Source organism: Salminus brasiliensis, chromosome 12, assembly GCF_030463535.1.
Source record: "Salminus brasiliensis chromosome 12, fSalBra1.hap2, whole genome shotgun sequence".
In the NCBI taxonomy this organism is placed as follows: Eukaryota; Metazoa; Chordata; class Actinopteri; order Characiformes; family Bryconidae; genus Salminus; species Salminus brasiliensis.
The window spans coordinates 2,103,109-2,128,304 of NC_132889.1; the positions used below are offsets into that span (position 1 = coordinate 2,103,109).

At 44.0% G+C, this 25,196-nt stretch overlaps 2 protein-coding genes across 2 annotated transcripts; both read left to right on the plus strand.

Annotated features, from left to right (window-relative positions):
• Positions 1-193: 193 nt before the first annotated feature.
• On the plus strand, positions 194-11,826 carry ddx41 (DEAD (Asp-Glu-Ala-Asp) box polypeptide 41). Its single transcript, XM_072693202.1, has 17 exons — positions 194-353; positions 2,988-3,080; positions 3,285-3,438; positions 3,558-3,632; positions 4,248-4,308; positions 5,405-5,541; positions 5,638-5,710; positions 5,864-6,017; positions 6,858-6,994; positions 7,664-7,826; positions 7,961-8,092; positions 8,872-8,943; positions 9,436-9,532; positions 10,156-10,305; positions 10,405-10,476; positions 10,670-10,780; positions 11,018-11,826. Exons 1-17 carry the CDS (start codon positions 327-329, stop codon positions 11,152-11,154), a joined length of 1,845 nt encoding a protein of 614 aa, XP_072549303.1. The 5' UTR covers positions 194-326; the 3' UTR covers positions 11,155-11,826.
• Positions 11,827-12,032: 206 nt separating this feature from the next.
• On the plus strand, positions 12,033-24,107 carry dok3 (docking protein 3). Its single transcript, XM_072693642.1, has 5 exons — positions 12,033-12,124; positions 16,279-16,578; positions 17,555-17,645; positions 20,228-20,397; positions 21,525-24,107. Exons 1-5 carry the CDS (start codon positions 12,068-12,070, stop codon positions 22,449-22,451), a joined length of 1,545 nt encoding a protein of 514 aa, XP_072549743.1. The 5' UTR covers positions 12,033-12,067; the 3' UTR covers positions 22,452-24,107.
• Positions 24,108-25,196: the final 1,089 nt, after the last annotated feature.

Consider the following 25,196-nt stretch of genomic DNA (forward strand, 5'->3'; position numbering starts at 1 on the left):
AAAGTCCTGTGTTTTTAAATTAGCTTAATTTTATTTATTTTTTTAATAAATGCTTTAGAAAGCTAGAACACTTTCAACACTTTTAAAGCTAAATATGTTCTCTATTTTGCTTTATTATTATTGTTATTAAACTATATTAGTAGGGAGTGTTGCTGTGGCGCTGGTCGGTTTGGCTCCTTCCGCTCGCCGTACAGCGCTCACGGACCTCCTGCGTTGTGGCTGTAAACATCAGCAGCTCGGGATTTTCCTCCCGTTTATCTCTGTTTAAACACCACATTCTCTCTGTGGCCATTATTACATTACTACAGTCATCCTCTCTCTGAGAAATGGACGCAGAAACCCGGCCGAGAAAGGTGAGTTCGCTGAGCCAGTGCTGTTTATCCCGCAGCGGTTAGCATACGGGCTAACTCGGGCTAGCTCGTGTCTTCCTCTGATACCGGGGGGGGGGGCAGTTCTTCAGGGGCTCAGTAACTGCCCGAGCGGTGCTCTGGTCCTGAATCAGCTGTGTGGGTTATGTGTGGTAACGTTCCCGAAATGTTTGGTAGCTTCCCTGGCTGGACTGTTAGCTCGCCAGCTAGCTGAGGAGCCTCCTGCCCCCTCGTCTCTCAGGCCAGTGTCTGGGGTTAGGCTCAGGGTTCAGCCAGCTGAGGCTCTCTGGTTCCGCAGGGTTTTGACTCTCCTCTCTGTTACAGCAAAGCCGGTCTGAGTATTTAAAGACTGAAATCGCTCCCTCAGGTTTCAGTCATTTGGTCCCTCAGGTTTTCAGTCATTTGGTCCCTCGGTTTTCAGTCATTTGGTCCCTCAGGTTTCAGTCATTTGGTCCCTGAGGTTTTCAGTCATTTGGTCCCTCGGTTTTCAGTCATTTGGTCCCTCGGTTTTCAGTCATTTGGTCCCTCAGGTTTCAGTCATTTGGTCCCTCAGGTTTCAGTCATTTGGTCCCTCGGTTTTCAGTCATTTGGTCCCTCAGGTTTCAGTCATTTGGTCCCTCGGTTTTCAGTCATTTGGTCCCTCAGGTTTCAGTCATTTGTTCCCTCAGGTTTCAGTCATTTGGTCCCTCGGTTTTCAGTCATTTGGTCCCTCAGGTTTCAGTCATTTGTTCCCTCAGTTTTCAGTCATTTGTTCCCTCAGGTTTCAGTCATTTGTTCCCTCAGTTTTCAGTCATTTGGTCCCTCAGGTTTCAGTCATTTGGTCCCTCAGGTTTCAGTCATTTGGTCCCTCAGGTTTCAGTCATTTGTTCCCTCAGTTTTCAGTCATTTGTTCCCTCAGGTTTCAGTCATTTGTTCCCTCAGTTTTCAGTCATTTGGTCCCTCAGGTTTCAGTCATTTGGTCCCTCAGGTTTCAGTCATTTGGTCCCTCGGTTTTCAGTCATTTGGTCCCTCGGTTTTCAGTCATTTGGTCCCTCAGGTTCTATTAATTTGGTCCCTCGGTTTTCAGTCATTTGGTCCCTCAGTTTTCAGTCATTTGGTCCCTCGGTTTTCAGTCATTTGGTCCCTCAGTTTTCAGTCATTTGGTCCCTCAGGTTCTATTAATTTGTTCCCTCAGTTTTCAGTCATTTGGTCCCTCAGTTTTCAGTCATTTGGTCCCTCAGGTTCTATTAATTTGGTCCCTCGGTTTTCAGTCATTTGGTCCCTCGGTTTTCAGTCATTTGGTCCCTCAGGTTTCAGTCATTTGGTCCCTCAGGTTCTATTAATTTGTTCCCTCAGGTTTCAGTCATTTGTTCCCTCAGTTTTCAGTCATTTGGTCCCTCAGGTTTCAGTCATTTGGTCCCTCAGGTTTCAGTCATTTGGTCCCTCGGTTTTCAGTCATTTGGTCCCTCGGTTTTCAGTCATTTGGTCCCTCAGGTTTCAGTCATTTGGTCCCTCAGGTTCTATTAATTTGGTCCCTCGGTTTTCAGTCATTTGGTCCCTCAGTTTTCAGTCATTTGGTCCCTCGGTTTTCAGTCATTTGGTCCCTCAGTTTTCAGTCATTTGGTCCCTCAGGTTCTATTAATTTGTTCCCTCAGTTTTCAGTCATTTGGTCCCTCAGTTTTCAGTCATTTGGTCCCTCAGGTTCTATTAATTTGGTCCCTCGGTTTTCAGTCATTTGGTCCCTCGGTTTTCAGTCATTTGGTCCCTCAGGTTTCAGTCATTTGGTCCCTCAGGTTCTATTAATTTGTTCCCTCAGTTTTCAGTCATTTGGTCCCTCAGTTTTCAGTCATTTGGTCCCTCAGGTTCTATTAATTTGGTCCCTCAGTTTTCAGTCATTTGGTCCCTCGGTTTTCAGTCATTTGGTCCCTCAGTTTTCAGTCATTTGGTCCCTCAGGTTCTATTAATTTGTTCCCTCAGTTTTCAGTCATTTGGTCCCTCAGTTTTCAGTCATTTGGTCCCTCAGGTTCTATTAATTTGGTCCCTCGGTTTTCAGTCATTTGGTCCCTCGGTTTTCAGTCATTTGGTCCCTCAGGTTTCAGTCATTTGGTCCCTCAGGTTCTATTAATTTGTTCCCTCAGTTTTCAGTCATTTGGTCCCTCAGTTTTCAGTCATTTGGTCCCTCAGGTTCTATTAATTTGGTCCCTCGGTTTTCAGTCATTTGGTCCCTCGGTTTTCAGTCATTTGTTCCCTCGGTTTTCAGTCATTTGTTCCCTCGGTTTTCAGTCATTTGGTCCCTCAGGTTCTATTAATTTGTTCCCTTAGTTTTCAGTCATTTGGTCCCTCAGTTTTCAGTCATTTGGTCCCTCAGTTTTCAGTCATTTGGTCCCTCAGGTTCTATTAATTTGGTCCCTCGGTTTTCAGTCATTTGGTCCCTCAGGTTCTATTAATTTGGTCCCTCGGTTTTCAGTCATTTGGTCCCTCAGGTTCTATTAATTTGGTCCCTCGGTTTTCAGTCATTTGGTCCCTCAGGTTTCAGTCATTTGGTCCCTCAGGTTTTCAGTCATTTGGTCCCTCAGGTTCTATTAATTTGGTCCCTCAGTTCAGTCCACATACTACAGTTTCTATACATTTATTTAACAGAGGAACTACTCGGGAGAGAAGTCCGGATCAGACCCTTCAGACGATGACGATTATGTGCCGTATGTTCCTGTTAAGATTAGGAAACAGCAGATGGTGAGTATGATGTTCCACTGGGTGGAGTTTTGATTCTTCTGGCTGTTTCACTCTTCATGAGGAGATATTTTTGTGGTGTTGGATATCTGTTATTTTTATGAACATATAAATATTAATAATAAACCTTGTTCAGACTAATTTATTGCTCATATGCTCAGACTGGCTACAACCACGTCCTCATCTGCTGTGTGTTTGGGCCCTTAGCTGCAGAAAATGATGCGTCTGCGAGGGAAGGGTTTGACCGAGGAGGAGCAGAAGGACAGTGGAGGAGAACAGAAAGATGAAGATGAGGGTCTTGGGCCGCGATCCAACGTCAGCCTGTTGGACCAGCACCAGCACCTCAAGGAAAAAGCAGAGGGTACGACACACGCCTACAGTTCTGCTGGCGTACAGACACAGGCAGTTTCTCAGTATTTTTGTATTCCTGCCTGTTAGATGTTAGATGTACTCTAAAAGCTGCTCTTTTTATTTCTGTAGCTCGTAAGGAGTCGGCAAAGGAGAAACAGCTGAAGGAGGAGGAGAAGATCCTGGAGAGTGTGGCTGAGGGCAGAGGCAAGTCCATCACTACTATGTAACGTAATAACGACAACGTGCCCGTTGTCATTACCGCACTTGGAAGTGATTTAGGTGTGATATATAAATAGTGTGTGAAAAATATGTAACACAGCTAAAATATAGTTATTTATTATATATCATATATATATATAATGTGTGTTTGTGTATGTATATGTAGACATATATAAACATATTAAACAAGAACCTACTGGCACTATGCCGATTAATGCCAGGAGTGGGCTAGAGGGGTATTAACACCCCCCCCCCCCTCCAGCATGGAGCATTGGAGCTGTGTTCTCAGTATGTTGGGGATGATGAGGTGGAGTGGTGATCAATCATCCAACATCCTCACTAATGCTCTTGTCACTGAATTAAAGCAGTGAGCTCCAATATCTAGTAGAAAGCCATCTCCAAAACCTGGACAGTTGTGTGTGTGTGTTTTTTTCCCCCATATATATATATATGTGTGTGTGTGTGTGTGTGTGTGTCCCAATACTTTTGTCCATGCAGTGCGTGCATGTGTGTAAAATAAATCACGCTGACCTTTTTTGATTATGTTCTTAAGTTTTTAAACCCAGTGTTTTAATAAGTCCACCTGTCTGTCTCTTCCAGCTTTAATGTCTGTCAAGGAAATGGCCAAAGGCATCACCTATGAAGACCCTATTAAAACAAGGTGAGGCATCACTTGCTTCTGCTCCGTTTAATGCATCGCTGCACCACAGGCTGTGTGCTGGCTGATATCCATCATTCGTTTTTTCCCTTGATTTTCTCAGTCATGTTAGAAACTGAGGACGCCTCGTGAAGAGATTTGTATTTTTGGGTTGGGGTTAGGAACATATTCGAACATCTGGACGTTTGATGGATCTTCATATGATCAATATTGAGAGATGGAGGGGATCTCACTAATCATCATCATTTATAAAGACTAAAGGTTACCAGAGAAAACCTAGACGAAGAGCAGGACTACAAAGCCCCAGGTGAATCTGGTGTTTTTATGACAGCAAGATTTTCTCATGAAGATCAGTCCAGTCTCTTTCTGATGGTCGATGCTGTACCTCTACATCAGCTGTGAAACGAGACTTACCTGCTTCTTATAATAACAGTTAAACAGTTTAGGACTGTTGGAGTCTTCTTCTTTCCTCGTCTTGTGGTCTGATCTGCTCTTGGGCTGAACTTGCTAGGATGGTCTGATCTGGCCGTGCTGGTCAGCTGTTCCTCTTGTAAATGGTTTAGTGGACGGTGGGATGTCTGGTTTTTAACAGCCCTGAGATTTTTTTAAACCCCTTCTTTGACTCCTCTGCATCTCCACCCTTCTTTCTAAAGGCCTCTGAGAGCTCTCTGGGTCTGGACATGATGGTGATCTTCTTCACCCCTCACTTCAACCATCAGTCCAGAGCAGACCAGACTAAACGTCTGAGGTTTAAATAAGACTCCAGACTCCTCCAGAATAATCCTCTCCAACCATGTTCTGATCATCTGCAGCTGATGTTCTGCTCCTGAGTCTGATTCTACACATTTGAAGGAGTGATAAATGTGTGTTGGGGGATTGAACGTTTTCCTCACAGGAAAATTACATTTCTTTTAATTCCATTTGATAAATGATTATTAAAGACGTTTCCTCAGCTGTGTGAGTTTAGTTAGATCACCTCCATCTCTCAGCAGGTCCAAGATTTTTCTCATGACTGCTCATACTATTGCTTAGCAGTGCTCAGTAATAGTGCTGCTATACAGAACACATGCTAAAAGTGTTTTCTTCTCACTAACTGAAGCTGGAAGGCTCCTCGTTATATATTAAGCATGCCAAAAGCACGGCATGAGCGGGTGAGGAAGAAGTATCACATCCTGGTGGAGGGCGACGGCATTCCTGCTCCCATTAAGAGCTTCAGAGAAATGAAGTTTCCTCAAGGTAACTGGCGAGTTACTGTTTTATTTAGGATTTAATCTCCATAAATGAGGTTTACACATGAGACCAGCTCTAAAACTCATATTTCTTTGTTTGTAGCAATTCTGAAAGGCCTGAAGAAGAAAGGAATTGTCCATCCAACGCCCATTCAGATCCAAGGAATCCCAACCATGTAAGATCAGTGCAGCTGCAGCTTCCCAAAACCCAAAGTTACCCAACATAGAGGCATGAGTGCCCCTGTTCTGCACTGCTGAACAGAAGTGTAACTGCCTGCATGTTTTCTGTGTAAATAGTTAATGCTTTCTGCCTCTCTCTCTTTGTGTAGTCTGTCTGGCAGAGACATGATTGGCATTGCGTTCACGGGCTCAGGAAAAACTCTGGTGTTCACTCTGCCCATCATCATGTTCTGTCTGGAGCAGGAGAAACGACTGCCCTTCTGCAAGAGGGAGGGGCCTTATGGACTCATTATCTGTCCTTCTGTAAGTATTAAAACACAAAACACACACACACACACACTGCTGTGCAGAGGTTTTAGACCCCTAATCACACAATCGAGCCTTTTTTTCAGCAGCTATAAGAGAGTTTTTACTGTAGAAGCTCCAGATCTCATCAGAACAGATAAAGCAGCTGAACATGAATCCAGTATAAAGGAGAAACAAGAGCTTCTTATTCTGAAGAAAGAAAGTAGTGAGATCTTGTCAGTGAGCTAGTCTGAAGAACAGAGCTCGGTTCCTCCAGGGTTCTCCTGGACGCCCCCCAGTCCAGCCAGCACAGCGTGGAGGATGTGTTCAACTCCATCAGCAGCAGCAGCAGCAGCTCACCTGATTTACCATCATTAAGCCCTGATTTACCACCAAACCAGGTGTTGATCTGAGGAGAACTCTAAATAATACTAGACTCCATGAGAGAGGAGAACTTTGGAGACGTTCTAATGATGAACACACTGATGGAGAACCTCCACCACTTTCTGTAGGAGTGTTATTATTAGTGTTTATTCTAATATCAGTGTTTACCTGAGCAGATACACACTTACTGCCCAGATAAGCAGCTACAAAGCTCACCTCACTTGCAGCTGTCTTTGTTTTTTTTTTAATTTATTTATTCAAAAACATTTTGCATATTCTTACATTAATAAATTGTTTAATTATAATTTATAAATTGTATATAATATAATGAAAATAATATCATACCATGAAAATCTCACACCAAGTGTGTACAAGTGTGTGTGTCTGTGTGTGGTCCAATGGGATAGGCTGTGTGTAAGCACAACGGCTTGGAATGTTGGTGTTGATGGTTGCTGTGCCTCTCTCTACCTGCAGAGGGAGCTGGCGAGACAGACCCATGGCATCATTGAGTACTACTGCAAGCTGCTGGAAGATGAAGGTGCACCACAGATGCGCTGTGCTTTGTGCATCGGAGGCATGTCGGTCAAAGAGCAGATGGAAGTTGTCAAGCAGTAAGTCTGCGGATTAAGAAGCAGTGTACTCTGCTCTCAGACCAGTTTCGGGCAGCAGTAGATGCAACCGATGAGAGAAAACCCTACTGGAAATAACTGATAAATAATGAAAAATAATGAAATAATTTTTAACTGATCAACTTAATTAACCCTTTTAATCTGCAGCACACCTGCTTTTACCTGATGAAAGACTGATTAGCCAGTCTAGGTTCTAGATGCTAATTAAAAGTCCTGGGCTTGCTTAAGGGGAATTTGCATGGTTTAACAAACGCAAGTAACAGTAAGCTGTATTTATTTTAATATTGATGCTTTTCTGAGCAAGTGAATAGCTTTTAAATAAATACAATTTAAATTGCAATTATAATATAACTGTTATAATTAATATAATTAGAAGGATCTAAGCCTTTTACACTGTGTCGTGTGTGCTGAGGGAAAGATGCTGTTTTAGGTAAGGCTGTCAGCCAGAGGCTGTATTTTCTGTACAAGCTTTCAGGGGAAGTGGGTTTGGTTTCTAATGAAATATTGTTGTGGTCTTGCACCACAAAAAGGCTGTTAAGATTAGCTCACAACAAGCTACAACCTAAATATGAAAGCCAGTTAATGAGTGTGTCATTACATGCCTATATATACCCAGGATGACGATGATGATGATGATGATGTGTTTTGCAGTGGGGTGCATATGATGGTGGCCACCCCAGGCCGGCTGATGGACCTGTTAAATAAGAAGATGGTGAGTCTGGATATCTGCCGTTACCTGGCTCTGGACGAGGCTGACAGGATGATTGACATGGGCTTCGAGGAGGACATTAGGACCATCTTCTCTTACTTTAAGGTAACAAACAAACGGCTGGTGCTTTGCCATTGTTGATGTCGAAATATGTGGTAAAAGCTTGTGGTAAGTGAGTTTACAGGTTCTCACTATTGGGTAATACATGCTTGAGGAGATGTTCTGGGTTTGTGGTTTAGGGCCAGAGACAGACGCTGCTCTTCAGTGCCACCATGCCCAAAAAGATTCAGAACTTTGCTAAAAGCGCGTTGGTCAAACCCATCACCATCAACGTGGGCCGAGCCGGAGCTGCGAGCTTGGACGTCATTCAGGTAAAACCCTTTACATGCTTAATAAAACATATACACACACATTTCATATGTATACTCCCTGTGTCCAAATGTTTGTGGACACCCCTTCTGATGAATGCATTTAGCAGCTTTAAGTTGCATCCATTGCTGACACAGATGCATGTGCAAATGCATGCATACAGCTTGTCTAGTCCCTGTAGAATAGGACTCTCTGGAGCAGATCAACACGAGCCTATTGGCAGGATGCTTAATGATGCCAGGCGTGGGGTAGAGGGGTATAAAGACCCCCAGCATTGAGCTGTGGAGCAGTGGAACTTGGGTCTTGTTCATCAGCAGTGCTCTCCCAATTCTAGTTCAAAGTCCTCCTCTCCGACAGAAGCCTATACCCTTGATTTGAGGAGAAACCGTGAATGAGCAGGTGTCCCAATACTTTTGTCTATTTAGTATTTGTATATAAAGGCGCCATTATACAAAAAAGGGGAGGGTCAGCCCTGGAGGACCAAAGTATGACATTTTCCTGCTCTGACACACTTGATTTGACCTGGCAGTTGAACAGTGACATGAACACTGTACGCCACACACTGTCGCCCTCCAGGACATGTGTTGGAAAGCCTGCTTTAAGCTCATCAAAGCTCTGTGGTCGTGCGTTTCAACAGGGACATTGATGCTCAGATTCTACAGTTGAGAAATTTATCAACTCATGTTTAGTTAGAATAGTGGGGTTGGGGCAGCGCTTCGTCGCACGCAGTCCAGCGTTACATCTCACTTGTGATGTTTGTATGTGTGTTTTTTTTTTACAGGAAGTGGAGTATGTTAAAGAGGAAGCCAAAATGGTATATCTTCTGGAGTGCTTGCAGAAAACGCCACCTCCAGTGAGTAAAGTTGCCGTTTATGGCCAAACAATTTCTGTCAGTGTACATAGGACACTTATTCACCCACCAGACAAATCAAAAGGTGTGAATACTTCTTAATACAGCCTCATGCAGAAGTCTGGGCACCCCTGGTGTAAAAAAGTCATATCCTCAAAAAAACGAATGCACAATTACTGTTAATTTTCTTACTTTCACCCGTTCAATGTGGCAATTGCAAAAGTAATGGCACATTTTAACTTATTTATACCATTACTTACTTATGGTACTTATACCAACGTGTATAAAATCAACAGTGTGCAAAATTTGACCTGTTGCAAATATTTGCATAAGACCTCCAGAGCTGCTGTAGACTGTTTAATAATCAGTTAATAAAGGTCAGTTCTATTTTTAAGCCAAATGGACAAGGTTCTCATGAAAGAGGAAGGGCCTCAGTATAAATACAGACACAAATGTACATGTTTATATTTACCTCTTGGTGACTCTCACTTCTAGGTGTTAATTTTTGCCGAGAAGAAAGCAGACGTGGATGCCATACATGAGTATCTGCTACTGAAAGGTGTGGAGGCAGTGGCTATCCATGGAGGCAAAGGTACTGGAAAGCTTCCATTCACCCGAGAAGGTCAAATGACCCTCTGAAGGGGCAGGGTTTAGCGTTTAGAGAGCCGGGATATCGATAACAGGGTTGTGGGTTCGATTCCCGGGCTCGGCAAGCTGCCACTGTTGGGCCCTTGAGCAAGGCCCTTTACCCTCTCTGCTCCCCGGGCGCTGGAGTTGGCTGCCCACCGCTCTGGGTGCGTGTGTGTACTCACTGCCCCTAACACGTGTGTGTGTGTGTGTGTGTGTGTGTGTGTGTGTGTGTGTGTGTGTGTGTGTGTGTGTGAGTGTGTGTGTGTGTGTGTGAGTGTGTGTTCACTACCAGATGGGTTAAATGCGGAGGACACATTTCGCTGTACAGTGACAAATACGTGCACCTTTACCTTTTTACCTTTTGAATGGTTAACTGATTTATATTTAAATAATGTTTTATTATATAGTGTATACCCTTAAATAAATAAATAATAATAATAATAATAAATAAATATATAATTATAATAATAATAATAATAATCATTTAAAAAATGATAAAGCAGCTCCTGGAGCTTTGTTTTTCAGAATTTATCACCATCCATCTGTATCTCATCTACCTTCATGAAACCCCTTGCTATTTTTCAGACCAGGAGGAAAGAACGAAAGCCATCGAGGCGTTCAAGGAGGGGAAGAAGGATGTTTTGGTGGCCACTGATGTGGCGTCCAAGGGTTTGGATTTCCCCGCTATCCAGCATGTGATTAATTACGACATGCCTGAGGAAATTGAGAACTACGGTGAGAGTTCCCACCATGGCTTCAGGGCCGATGGCTGATGCTCGACGGGTCTTTTGGTTCTTTTTGTTTTACACAAGTGTTTCTCTGTCTGGTCTGCAGTCCACAGAATCGGTAGGACGGGTCGATCGGGCAAGACTGGAGTAGCCACGACTTTCATCAACAAAGGATGTGGTAAGCATGAAAGCGTATGAGTTGACCGGTCAGATGTTCTGAAAGTTAGCCTTTTCTTCCACAGTTAAAAGAAGGGGCTGCTAATCAGGCCAAGTTATCAAAAACATTCAAATGACTTCAAACAGCGACTTGGGTGTGTTTTACAGTGCAGTATGTGATTCCTTGTCCTTGTCTCGTCCTCCTCCCATTGCAGAAGAGTCAGTGCTGATGGATCTGAAGGCCTTGTTGGTTGAAGCCAAGCAGAAAGTTCCCCTGCCGCTGCAGGTCCTCCAGACAGGGGACGAAGCCATGCTGGACATCGGAGGTGAGTATTTCACAACTTCAGTATCCTATAGTGTCCCCTCAGCTTTCTGGTGTCCACTTTTGAGCATGGTAGCTGCCCTGTGCTACATTGTGTTAAAGGGGCATCTCCGGACCTTTGCTAAGGCCGAAGGGAGGCACGGCTGCACGTATTATATAATGAAGAAATCTAGATGTTCCTGTAGACTCTCCTGCCTACCTCTGTATAACTCGGTGGTGTTTTCTCCGTTTCTTCATCAAGGCGAGAGAGGCTGTGCGTTCTGCGGTGGTTTGGGTCATCGTATCACAGACTGTCCCAAGCTGGAGACCATGCAGACGAGGCAGGTGGCCAACATCAGCCGCAGAGACTGCCTGGCCAACAGCTCCATGGATTTCTGAGGATTTGGGCTCCTCTGCTGCCTGGACTTTGGCTCTGGACTTTTTTCTTTGTGGATGAAGATTACCTTCTTCAGTGGACAGATGCTGAGAATTTCGCATCGCAGCAGACTTTTACAGATATGTACAGGAATGGAGAATGGACTGTGGATTGTTGATGATTGGGGAATGGGAAAGAGACTAATGGTCCTTTTTTTCCTGTCAGTTTTATTTTAAAAGCTGTGTTTCCTTGTTAATATTTACTCCTGTCCTGCGTCTGTAGAATCTCCTACGAAAACAGATTTCAACTGCCAATAAAATGCGAAGCACAAGGGGGGCTGTTCGAGAGACAGACGTAAAGTAAACCACACAGAGACGACCACGGGTTAGGTATGCTTGTGGGTTCGTTTGTAGAGATACAGACTGGTTTGATGTGTTCACATATGCTCGACGTGTGGGGAAAAAGTGTGAAACACCCTAAAATGATAAAGACTTACAGCACATCCTGTGTGTACATGGAGGTCCTCTGTATGGTGATTTGGTTTCCCAGATATTACTGCTTTTATATGTAAAATTCCATTAAAAAAAACTTGTAATTGACCAAGTACTCAACAATTGTACAGTGTTTGTCAGCCCTATTACTGAAGTACAGAGAGGTGTGTTATTCAGTTTCTTTAATAAAGTGGCCAGGCAGAATTTTATGACCAGGCTGAATTTTATCAAGAGCGGATGCGCTGTGTTCTGTGTACTGGCACTCTTGTCTGACGGATGGCGCAATGCTTGTGTATTTTGCGTGTACCAGGTCTAGCGGAAGCTCAAGTGAGCTTTTTTGGCCACTTGGTCATGACGCAGTGTAAAGTTCCTCTCCTGCTGTCACTCTCTCGAGTGTGTGGGTGTGTGAGAACTAGAGCTGAAGGACGTGGAGTAAAGCTGCGCTATGGATGTGGTGGCTAAAGAAGGCTCCCTGTTTTTGCAGGGGGTGAAATTTGGGAAAGTGAGTATTTGGTTTGACTGAGTTTGATATGTGTTTGAATTGTGAGTGGACAGTGGAGATCAAAGGTTTATGTAAATTTGTGTTAGGAACATATGTTAATACGCAATTGTGTAATGATGCAAAAACCTCCAGAAACAGGTTAATTGTTTATGAAAATCAATGTAAAGATTATATTTCTATTGGTCTATTCATCAGTTTTGACATACAAGGGTTATCTATATGTATATATATACTGCTCAGCCATAACATTAGTACCACTGCCAGGTGAAGTGCAAAAGTTTAAAAACAGGGCGCAAAGTAAACAGTCAGTTCTTGAAGGTGCTGAAGCAGTAAAAATAGCCAAGCATAAGAATCTGAGTCACTTTGACAAGAACCAGACTGAGATGGCAGGCAGGCTTTGTGGGGTTTTTTCTGGTATGCGGTGATCTGTACCTACCAAAAGTGCTCCAAGCAAGGCTCATGGCCACTTAAGGCTTGATGCTCACTGCTGCTAATGCCTTGGTGCCAGTTACCACAGCTGGACACCTTCAGAGGTCTTTCGGAGACACTGGCAGCACAAAGTGGAGCTACTCAATATTAGGCAGGTGGCGCTAAGGGCAGTTATGGCTGATCAGTGTATGCGGAAGACCAGTGTGCGTGTGTGTATGTATATTTATATATATATATATATATATATATGCGCAGACATGTAGCAATATGGTAAAAGTGCTATATCACAATTATTTATATATATAATATATATATATGTGTGTGTGTGTGTGTACACATACATAATAATTGAGATATCGCATTTTTACTATATCCCATATAGTAATACTATAATATATACTATAATATATATACATACACACACACACACACGCATACATAATTGTGATATAGCATTTTTACCATATCGCTACATGTCCGCATGCAATTATATAATATATAAATGCATAAAAATAAAAGGAGGGAGAGATATTAGTATTTTCTGTGTGTGTGTGTGCATATATATATATATATATATATATATAATTATACACACATAGACATATATACATACATAAATGTACACACATATATATATATATATATATATATATATATATATATATATATATACGTATATATATATATATATATATATATATATATATATATATATATACGTATATAAGGGGAAGACATAGATTGATATATATATATATATATAAAATACAAATATCTCTCCAGCTTCTTATTTTTATGCATTTATTTATTATAGATTATATGCGGGCATGTAGCGATATGGTAAAAATGCTATATCACAATTATTATGTATGTATGTGTGTGTGTGTGTGTGTGTATATATATATATATATATATATATTATAGTATATATTATAGTATTGCTATATGGGATATAGTAAAAATGCGATAATCACAATTATTATGTATGTCTGTGTGTGTGTGTGTGTGTGTATATATATATATATATATATTATAGTATATATTATAGTATTACTATATGGGATATAGTAAAAATGCGATATCACAATTTCATGTAATTACAGACTAAATACATCATTAGATTCTTAATTACTATTAGTTACTCTCCTGTACTGAGTACAGTCTGCTGCGCTTGATTAAATTAAACCAGGCTAATTACACTGTTTGTAACGAAAGGTGCTGCTGCTCAGTGTTTATTAAGCACTAACAATATCCTCCATCCTCCATATGCTTAGAAAAAGCGTGCTGTGTATCACGAGAACAAAATGATCACAATACGATGACCTGTCGTCATACTGCCCAGCGCTGGGCACATGTGGCACTGTGCAAAAGTCTGTACACTAATATTAGACTGAGTACAGGCTGCTGCTGGACCTGCACTAATCCATATATAGTGTCTGGAGTTCACAGAGAACACATCACCCAAACCTGTCTTCTCCTGGGTTACTTTTAAAATCGGAGAAGCTGTTGGTCAGTGTGTAGCTGCTTCGTTGAAGAAAGTGGCCCCAGGAGCCTTCCTTATGGGGAGCCACGTAGAATTAATGCACTGAACCCCCCTACGCTTTACAAAAGCATGGTGGTTGACCTCAGATATGGTTAACTGCAGCTCCCGCTGTGTTTAGGTCTAGACGAGTGTGTGGAGAGGTGAACAGGGTATGATGGTGATGTGTATGTTTGTAAGCCGGAGGAAAGATGGAGGACATCTGCAATAATTTACTGTGTAGCTAAAGCTAAGCTTACTGGATATGGCAGAACTCATCTCCAGCAATATCTCTCGCTTGCCATAACATTAAAACCACCAAGTTGAGGCCAAGAACGTTGATGATCTGGCTTCTTTCAAGGGTTGGGATCTACATATTAAGCAGCGAGTGAAGAAACAGTCAGCTCTTGAAGGTGATGAAAAGTGAAAGGTGCACGTATTTGTCACTGTACAGCAAAATGTGTCCTCCGCATTTAACCCATCTGGTAGTGAACACACACTCACACACACACATGTGTTAGGGGCAGTGAGTACACACACACACCCAGAGCGGTGGGCAGCCAACTCCAGCGCCCGGGGAGCAGAGAGGGTAAAGGGCCTTGCTCAAGGGCCCAACAGTGGCAGCTTGCCGAGCCCGGAAATCGAACCCACAACCCTGTTATCAATATCCCGGTGCTCTAACCGCTGAGCCACCACTGCCCCAAGGTGCTGAGGCAGGAAAAATGGACGACTTTGAGAAGAACCGGACTGTGATGTTCTAGACAATGACTGGAGGGTCAGACTGGTGGTAGGACGTGGTCAGTTACTGAAACAAGAAATGGCCCACCGATGCTCACGGAGGCCTCAGCTCACAACTCGTTGTTCAACCCAATGGTCGCCGTAGCTGTCGCTGTAACGCTAACGCCAAAGCTAGCGCCAGTGACCACTTTTGACTTTATTGTCTTGCTGACCCCCAGGCCTGGAGTAGGATGAAATTTAGTTTAGCGTGAAAGTGTTAGGGTTCCTCTTTCCGAGTAAGCGCATCCTATTTTAGCTTCCAGCTAACCTGTTAGCTTTCAGCTACCACATTATTATGCAGAGAGTGAAATGCTGGCTCAGAAAGAGGAACCCTTTTTTGGCCTCCTTGTGAGCCGCCTTGTATACTTTTTTGATGACAACTCAAAAATGGAGTATACACCGATCTGCCATAACATTAGTACCACCTGCCTAATACTGAGTAGGTCCAACAAATCTGACCTTTCAAGGCAGGGACTCCTAGGGGTCCTCTAAGTCTAGTAAGTTGTAAGGTGGGATCTCCTGAGCCTTAGGTACACCAGAAGCCCGCCACAAGACATTTTTGAGATGTTCTGACCCTCAAGTTGTTCCATCAACTCTCGCTTGCCATAACATTAAAACCACTGCAAGTTGAGGCCAAGAATGTTGATGATCTGGTTCCTTCTTTCAAGGGTTGGGATCTACATATTAGGCAGTGAGTGAAGAAACAGTCAGCTCTTGAAGGCGATGAAGCTGCTGAGGCAGGTGAAAAGGAGAACTTTGAGAAGAACCAGACTGTAATGTTCTAGGCAATGACTGGAGGGCCAGACTGGTCAGTAACTGGCCCACCGATGCTCATGTAGGCCTCACCTCACAACTTACAGGACTCTGGTGCTAATGACGTCTTGGTGCCAGATGCCACAGGACGTCTTCAGAGGTTTTGTGGAGTCCATGCCTCGATGGGTCAGAGCTGGGCAGTACTGTTACACAGGTAGCTGCAACTGGTTTGTATTATTGAAAGCATGGCATCCGAACATTTCCGCCTGGAATGCTGTTGTGGGTTTTTGTCTAATACCCTCGGCTTAAATACACCAGAATTAGAGTACTGCTAAATTATTCAGGACGATCTGTGAGAACGTGTGCATCAGGGTAATATTAACTCACTGCATTATTGATGACAGGAAAAGCTGCAGCTGTTTAGGCACCTGAGGTGCCTCTATTTGCATGATAGCGTTTAAAGGGCATGAATCATGCATGTGAGAGCGGGCGGAGCTGGATGTTCCCCGACGCCGCCTGCCTTTCAGCTGCTCACCTCGAGCGCTTTACCGGTCTCGGTGGAGGGGCATGGGATCCGGGCTGTTTGATGTCGTACATTGTTGAATTAAAGCCTGAAGCCTGCCGTCCCCCCGGATCTCTCTCCGCTAACTGATGTTCTTGTTCGTGTTTCTTTCAGAGGATCTGGAGGAAGACCTGGGTGATCCTGTTTGAGCCCACTCCCATGGGGATTGGTCGGATAGAGATGTATGACATGCGGGACGGAGGAGGAGGGCCCCAAACGAAGCCCACGGGCCTGAAGAAGGCCGAAAGGCGGGTGGTCAGGCTGGCCGACTGTCTGAGCATCACTCCGGCCCCAGGGGAGAGTTGCCCCACAGGCTGCGCCGCTTTCTACCTCAACACCACCCAGCGCACCTACACGCTGGCAGACCCCATGCAGGATGAGTGGGTGCCCACCCTCTGCCAGCTGGCCTTTCAGGTAAAGTGTAGGGGCGCTGTTTAAGGCCCGCCGACACCGCAGTAGTATTGACCCACTTTAAGGCAGGGAGTGACATTGCTTTGAAGATGTCACAGTGGCGTCAATGACATCTTACTGGGGACTGCACGGGTGATGTCACAATAGCATCAATGAAATCCTACGGTGGGGGGGTGGGGGATGTGATGGTGATGTCATAGCAGTCATCAGTTCTATTCCTAGTGATGTCACAATGGCATTCATGAAATATTCCTGAGGGTTCTGTTTGTGATGTCATAATGGCATAGTGGATTCTACTATGAAGGACAGCTCTTCAGGCCCTGCTGCAGCAAAGCAGCCCCTAACCATGACCTTTCGACCTCCATGATTCACAGTTGGTATGAGGAGGTTCTTGTACTCAAATGCTGGGTCTTGCACAGATGTTTTCTCTTCCCCCCCCTTTTATAAAAAAATCAAGCTTCGGTGGCCTCTTTCTGATGGTAGATGAAGAGCTACCTGTAGCTCCAGTGCTCCAGTTTAGTTACATGACCTCCATCCATCTCTCTGTTGATCACATGAAGATCCATCGAATGTCCAGATGCCAGTTCTAGTCCATGAAGCTCTGTACGTACCAGCCCCGGCCCTCTGATGAAGAACCCCAGCCTAAGCGTAAGCAATCAAACAAACCTACGTTAGTGGTGAGGTTTGTTCCAAGGGCTCTAACAGTAAGCCATCAGAAGACTGCAGAGGTCGTGTCATGCTGACTGCACTGGAGGTGAGGGGGAGGGCCGAGTTAGGCCGGGTTCCTGTGCAATAACTGAACCTGCCGAATGAGGAAGTGCTGATAACCCACATCTCTTCTTTGCATCTCCTGGGCGCTTGCACAAGATCTCTTTTGGCTGCTCTTCAAAGCACACAGATATCATTTAATAAAAACAGCAGGTATGAGAAAAGAGGAATTGCTTGTGCAGACCGTTTTAACTGTCTCTCTCTTCCTCAGAGAAGCGAGGGGTGCAGCGATTCGAGGAGAGCGCCGAAAGGCGATGATGCATCCATGTCTGAAAATGACCTCTACTCCACCTGGAGTCCAGGTGAGGTGTGGCCGCACCTGCTTTTTTTTACAGACCACGCCTTCGGCTAACGGAGTCTGCTGTTTGCATGTGATCTGAACTAGAACTGCTACTATTGATCTTGCTAGTAGACAGGATCAACTGATTTCATGTATCTGTAGATACACACACACACACACAGACTGTGTGTGGACACCCCTTCTATATATATATATATATACATGCGTTCACCTACTTTAAGTTACATAAACACACACAGCTTGTCCAGCCCCTGTAGAGAAGAAGTACTGCCAATAGAATAGGACTCTCTGGAGGAGATAAATATGCTGCCTAATAAAGCCAGGCGTGGGCTAGTAGAGGGGTTTGCAGCCCCCCAGCTTTGAGGAGCTGTGGAGCAGTGGAAGAACTGTGTTCTCTGGAATGAAGGTGGTGGTGGAGCTCCATCCAGTACTTTTGGGGCGAGTTGAGGAGTTGGGGATAAGGTGAGGGTGGGGTGAGGTGGTGATCATTCATCCATTAATCTCCTGAACTCACTAACACTCACTCTTGTCACTGAATGCAATCAAATCCTCACAGCAATGCTTAATTACATCGCAGACGGAGGAAACGTCTACCTCTTGCAGTCTTCTCCTGCTTTGTGGGCTTTAGTTATGTTAATGTTCAGAGTGTTCAGCAGCTGCTTAGAGGAGCTGAGCCATGGCTGCTGATTGTTGGGACGAGGTTTGAGGAGTACACAGTTAGGCAACGCTTAAAATGTATATATATAAATACATAGTTGCGGTCAGATTTGAGCTAATCTTGAAATATCAGTATTATCTGACAGCGTATCTCTCTCTCTCTCTCTCTTTCTCTCTCTCTCTCTCTCTCTCTCTCTCTCTCTATATATATATATATATATATATATATATATAAATGTAAATATATACGGTCACAGGTCTTGTCGGACAGCGCCTGGTGGGTTTCCAGGAGTACACTTTCTTGGTGGGTTATCTGGGTTTGGTACCTTTATTGCGTCATTCTTATCAGCATCTTGCAAGAGGATATGTGTTAACGTTTGTTTCCATTGCCTGAGATGCTCTGAGATGCTCTGAGATGAACATACATAAAAAAATCCCTCTCAGTTTGACCCTATGTGTGTCACATTCCCAGAAGAAGAGGAGCTAGTTCCGGGAGCTTAGCTGGGGTCATAACCTTTTGGTTATTAGTCATACGATGTTATTTTGATTGACACGTTGCTCTTACTCAAACACAGCATCAGTGAAGTACTGACGACTGGTTAGATTTAATTTGGCGTTAGACTTTAGTTATTAATGGTCTTTAAACTGTTTCTAAAGTCACTGATCTACAGGTAAGCTACGTTTCTGATTCAGAGACGTTAGAGATATGAACTGCTGATATGAACACTTACACTGAAATCAATATGATTTTAGGAATTTACTGTCAACCTGCTGTTATGCTGTATATGGTGACTCAGAGTAGAACTGTTGTTTTCAACACAATCAGTGTGATAGCTGTCTCTGTTCACATGGGCAGAGTCTTCCCATGTCAGAAATACTGAGTAACAAACCCAAACCCTACACTAAACTCAGTACAGTCACGGGTGAAAAGATTTGTTAGTGATTTTATAAATAATTATGATTTTTCATTATTTTTTTACATTTAAAATTTTGCTCATTCACTGAAATTTTATTCAATGTTCATTTAAATGTTTTTTTTTTTTATCTTGTATTTGTTTACAGTCATGATGTGGAATTTTTTATTCAGCCACTCAAACATTAAGTCAAGACCTTAGCTAGCGAAATTAGCTAGCTAGCGCGTTCAAAACCATAGCTATCTAACCTGCAGTTTATAGCATCAAATCAAATCAGATCAGGTTTATTGTCACGTCACATTACACAGGTGTAAAGGTGAGTGAAAAACGTAGGTGCATTGTCCCTCACTGTAATAAAAAACAACACATATTTACAAATGAGGAATACTGATATAATATATTATACATAAACATACATACATAGCTTATACTACACGTATACACTATTCACACACTCTGCATACACTGTACACACATTATATGCACTATACACAGTATATACACCAAAAACACATTATATACATGATACATACACTATACACACACTGTATACACTATACACATACTATACACACACTATACACACGTTATATACACTATACACACGTTATATACGCTATACACACACTATATACACACTATATACACTATACACACATTATATACACACTATATACACTATACTCACACTATACACACACTATACACATGTTATATACACTATACACATGTTATATACACTATATGCACACTATATACACTATACTCACACTATACACACATTATATACACTATACTCACACTATACACACACTATATACACTATACACACATTATATACATTATATTCACTCTCTTTGTACAATATTGCTCTGGAGCGAGAAGATAACCTGCTGTTCTCAGATCTTTAGGAAATAACAATAATAAGTGGTCAAGCCCTAACAGCAGTGCTGAATGCTTGGTGAAGTACTCATGAGATGATATGACTCATGAAATGTCAATGTAACTGCAGGAAAATTCCAGGTAACTGTGAAGAAGTCTGAGGCGTCAGTGCGATGCTGCATGGCTGGATCATACCTGCTGTCCCCAGAGAAAGAGGCCTTGTGCCTTCTGGACCTGAAGACTGGGAAGCCTGTGTTCTACTGGCCATACCGTTTCCTCCGCAGATTTGGACAAATAAAGGTAAGCAACATCCCAAGTAGTTCACAACTACCTTCGATTTGGTTTGACAGATGAAAATATTTGAATCAGCTAATTTTTGCGTGTTTGTTACACTACAGTTTCAGGGCTTTATAGTGTCAGATTGTTGAACAGGTGGAAACACAGAGTGCGTCCTGTGTGCTATAGCTCGCTCTCATGCTGTGGATTGTTGTCTTGCTGCATAACTCAATTGTGTGGATTATCATCAATCATCCTGAAGAGCTCTCGAAGCCCTTCCTCACACTACCACCACCATGTTTGACTGTTGGTATGATTGTCTTATTGTGGAATGCTGTATTAGCTTTGTGTTCCCCTGTTTCTGAATGAGTTGCTGCAGGTCTCTTGGAGGTCAACCTGATATCTAAATTTGAGCTCATTTGACTTGAATTGAATGCGATTTGTTCTTCACATGGTGTCCAAATTCCATGATGAATGGACCAATCAAAATGGCTTGGAATGAAATATTTTTACATTGACCTCTATTAATGTATCACTACTGATTTCTTGTGCTCATGAGTTAGTGTACTGCTGTTGAGGTCTTGTTGGAAAGCTTAAGCTTAATTTAAGTGATGTTTAAAGTCAACAGGGCCGGCGGTAATCAGTCCTGGAGGTGTCTAGTTCACTTGGTCACCAAAGTGGTCAACTCTTTGATTGAGCAACTAAAGGCGTTTTCACACTAGAGCTGTGAGAACGTCTGCTTGAGAAATGCCAGGACTCCGGAAAGCGCTGATCTTCACTGCGTCAGTGTTCATATCACATGGAATTTCTTCTGTGTGAAAACAAACTAGTGATAATAAGCCCCGCCCTCAGATGGGCCCAGACTTGAACCCTGGGTGCAGACTTGCGTATTCGGGACAAGAGTGAAAACGCCCTTCGAGGCAGCTGTTTTTTCACACTGGGCTTCGCTAAATGAAATGATCATTACAAATTGTGTCTTATGTTAATTTTTGTTTGAAGATCTAAAAGAAATATAACAAATATAATTTTTTTTATTAATTAATTAATTATTTTTATTTTTCCTAATGACTGTATTATGTGTACACTCACAGTTCCTTGGCAAGTCGGCTTGATATCTTTCAAACGCAAATTGGTTGATTGCCTCATTGCAGGAGGGGGTCACTATTGAGGCGGGCCGTCGCTGTCAGACAGGGGAGGGTCACTTCGTTTTCCTGTCCAAGCAGGGAGCTCAGATCTACAGGGCCATTGAGGAGGCGATCATGCACCAGAGTGTCCAAGACCTGCTGTCCAAAGTTACCTCTCAGCAGCAAGATTCTACAGCCCAGCAGCCTCCAGCAAGACCAGTAATGACTGACCAAGCCAAATGTGCTCAGGATTCTTCGACCAGAGGCCTACATGACAGGCCCTACCCAGCGCTTCCAAGGCGAAACCTTGCGCTACCGGCTCCCCCTGCACCGACACCTCCAACGCCTCCGGCAATCAGCTCCAAACCCCTAACAATCGTCACCCAACCACCAGTGGTGAGATCCAGCCCCCCAATAAGCACCAGAAAACCCCCAGCCAGCACCACCGAAGAAGTCCTATACGCCACCATACAACCTCATCCCAAGCCCAGGGTCAAAACTGCACCTCTGAGGGTTCCCCGGCTGCCCGCCGTGCCCAGCCATAGCCCAACACAGCCCAAGCAGAAGTGGGAGCCGGAGAAGGAAACGAAGGAGCGTTGCTCGTCCACTAGCGACGAAGACCCAGATTCCGACTACTGCAACTGGAAGCAGGGGTCCGAAATGGAAACGGGCAAGGGCAGCCCTAACATTGAGGAGCTGTACAGCAAAGTGGTGCCTCCACCCAGACACAGGACCATAAACAGCGCAGAGGCCGGCCAAGATCAAGCCGAACCCAGCCGTAATTCTCCTCCTGACAGCGCCTCTGAATTCCCCGTCAACTTCAAACAGACGCTCTCCAACGTCCTCTTTAAGGACCTGGCCCGGATCACGCCGCCTAGGTTGTATGGAGGGAGCTGCGATCACTTATCTAAACTGGACCTGGACGAGATGGACTACTGCGAGGTCCGGAAATGACCTTTCATCCCTTTCCGCAGCGCCACCTCTGGGAGCCAGCTTGGGAATATATATATTGGTCCATATATTCGTAGGTTGTGCGAGAGTCACTCTGAATGCTCTCTCGAACAGGTTTAAAGGAATATTCGAGAATTCTTCAACCTACTGCATACATTTCATTACAACAGTCAGTAATTTCCCTGCACCCAGCTTCTGTTACCTCCATTGCTCTATCCGCCCAATGCCAAACCTTGAATAGCGGGAGAATAAAGCCCCCTCCAGCAGCGTGGCTGCATTCTCCAGAAAGATGGAAGACAGTTGTGATCCAGAACTGATTATCCAACATCAGTAACTGACCTCACTCATTCTTTGAAGGGCTGAATGCAATCAAATTCCTTACAGCAATGTTCTAACATCAAGTGTAAAGCCTACCTAGAAGAATAGGGTCTGTTCCCTCAGCAAAGGAGGGGCAAACGTCTTAATCTTCATCATAATACCCTTGAATTCAGAAGAACTCTGGAGGTGCAGGCATCTACAGACCTTTGGCCATACAGTGGATTTGCATTCTCCTCAGTAACATCAGTACCTGACCTCACTCATGCTTTGAAGGGCTGAATGCAGTCAAATCCCTCACAGCAATGTTCAAATGTAAAAGTCTAGTGTAAAGTGCAGTGCAGCAACTCCCTGTTAATGCCCTTCAGAAGAATCACTGGAGGAGCAGGCATCTACAGACCTTTGGACATACAGTGCATTTTCATGTACTTAATAAATGCCTCTCGTTGTGCCGAATTCCATCAAATCCTCTTCACAGCAATGTTCCAACCTTCTGGGTATATTACTGTCTGTGCTCTTAGCAAATGCTAATATGCCAAACTACCAACTACAAAAGCCCCTCCCAGCAGTGTGGGTGCATTCTTTGGTGAGATGGATGAAGGTTGTGGTCCAGGACTGATGTTTTAACATCGGTAACTGACCTCACGTATGCTCTTGTTGAGCTGAATGCAATCAGATTCTTCACAGCAATGTTCTAACATCAAGAGGAGGGGCAAACTTCATCTTAATACCCTTGAATTCAGAAGAACTCTGGAGGAGCAGGCCTAGAGTCAGTAACATCAGTACCTGACCTCACTCATGCTTTGAAGGGCTGAATGCAATCAAATTCCTTACATCAATGTTCTAACATCAAGTAAAAAGCCTACTTAGAACAATAGAGGCTGTTCCCTCAGCAAAGGAGGGGCAAACTTCATCTTAATACCCTTGAATTCAGAAGAACTCTGGAGGAGCAGGCATCTACAGACCTTTGGCCATACAGTGGATTTGCATTCTCTGGGGTCAGTAACATTAGTACCTGACCTCACTCATTCTTTAAAGGGCTGAATGCAATCAAATTCCTTGCAGCAATGTTTTAAAATGAAACCTGTAAAGCCTTTCCTGCTTTTGTAGAAGAGCAGACACTGTTACTGCAGCACACTTCCTTCTGATACCCCTGAAGTCATGCATGACCTTTGGCCACGCAGTGGATTTCTATGCACTTAGTGAGAGAGTGGGTAGCTGCAGCATCTTCAGCCAACATTCATTTCAGTTTAGCTCAGGAGGATCATGGTTGTCATGGTGCAGATGTTGGAGACAGAAACCAGCGAATGCTTGTTGACTATTAAATTATTTTTTATTAAACAATTTTTGAGTTATTAATAAAAACACAAATACATACATAAATAGCAGTCGATTCATTTGTGGTGGTCTTAAATCAAAGGTAAGGTCAATCATAATGCAGGCTATGCTCAGCCAGTAAAGTGCAGCTACAGGGCCTGGATAAGAGATGGTCAACATTCTGTTTGCCGTTGCAGGTTTTTGTCGATTTGCTCAGTTACTGATTCCCAATAGGCTACTAAACATCTACTCGCATCTATTTGGTCCCTTTAATGTCTACTAAAACACAGACAGATCGGAAGATCGTGTGAGAGCCCCCCTGTACCACGGTACCAGTATGTTCAGCAGGAGGTCAGCACCCCCTGGACAGGCCGTCCTCGGTGTCACTGAAGTGGGACGACTCTCCGTCGCTGGCGCTGGACAAAGCGATGACCTCGCTCTTGTTCTCTGGGCTGAAGTGGGTGGCAGGAGCTGAAAGGATGACCAGACGTCCTTCCGGGATGCCGATGTCCCGTCCGAGGCAGGCAGGGGGCGTCGTCGGCGGCGATGTCATTTCCACAGAGTGAGTCCTTACAATCCGCTCGGCCTGGAAGGGGCCTTTCTGCGGCGGGACACAGGCGTCCCTCACGCCCCTGCATTCGGACCTGACCACGCCCTCCAGCAGCTCGGACAGCTCGGCGATGTAGATCTGCGCCATCTGCAGGGTGTCGTACTTGGACAGCTTCTTCTCGTTCTCCAGGGAAGGAATGACGCTGCGAAGTTTATCGAAGGCCCGGTTCAAGCCGTGCATCCGGCGCCTCTCCCGGGCGTTCGCGGCCACTCTCCTGTGCCTCTGTGGGCCAGTCAGGTGCTGCTTGGCGCCGGGCTCTTGATCCCTTGTGGCTTCAGCTTCGGGGGCAGCAGGGACACCGCTTCCAGCGCATTCGTCCAGTGTGGTGTGGGCGTACACTGTGAGGGTGGGCGATACAACGAGAAATTTAACATCACAATATCTTTTATGATATTTGTTTTTTTCTCAAAGATTGGGCCCCAAAAGACGTAAAAAAGGCGTAAATATAATAAAATAAGATGATGTCATAATAATAGCCCATTATGACATCATCAGCTATTTGTTAT

Bases quoted from the DNA above. Each gene is read 5' to 3' on its own strand.
- ddx41 (XM_072693202.1), top strand. From the start codon at position 327: ATGGACGCAGAAACCCGGCCGAGAAAG. The intron at 3,633-4,247 runs GCAAGTCCATCA...TGTCTCTTCCAG, and splicing joins GAGTGTGGCTGAGGGCAGAG to CTTTAATGTCTGTCAAGGAA. The intron at 10,781-11,017 runs GTGAGTATTTCA...TTCTTCATCAAG, and splicing joins AGCCATGCTGGACATCGGAG to GCGAGAGAGGCTGTGCGTTC.
- dok3 (XM_072693642.1), top strand. From the start codon at position 12,068: ATGGATGTGGTGGCTAAAGAAGGCTCCCTGTTTTTGCAGGGGGTGAAA. The intron at 12,125-16,278 runs GTGAGTATTTGG...TGTTTCTTTCAG, and splicing joins AGGGGGTGAAATTTGGGAAA to AGGATCTGGAGGAAGACCTG. The intron at 17,646-20,227 runs GTGAGGTGTGGC...ATGTAACTGCAG, and splicing joins CTACTCCACCTGGAGTCCAG to GAAAATTCCAGGTAACTGTG.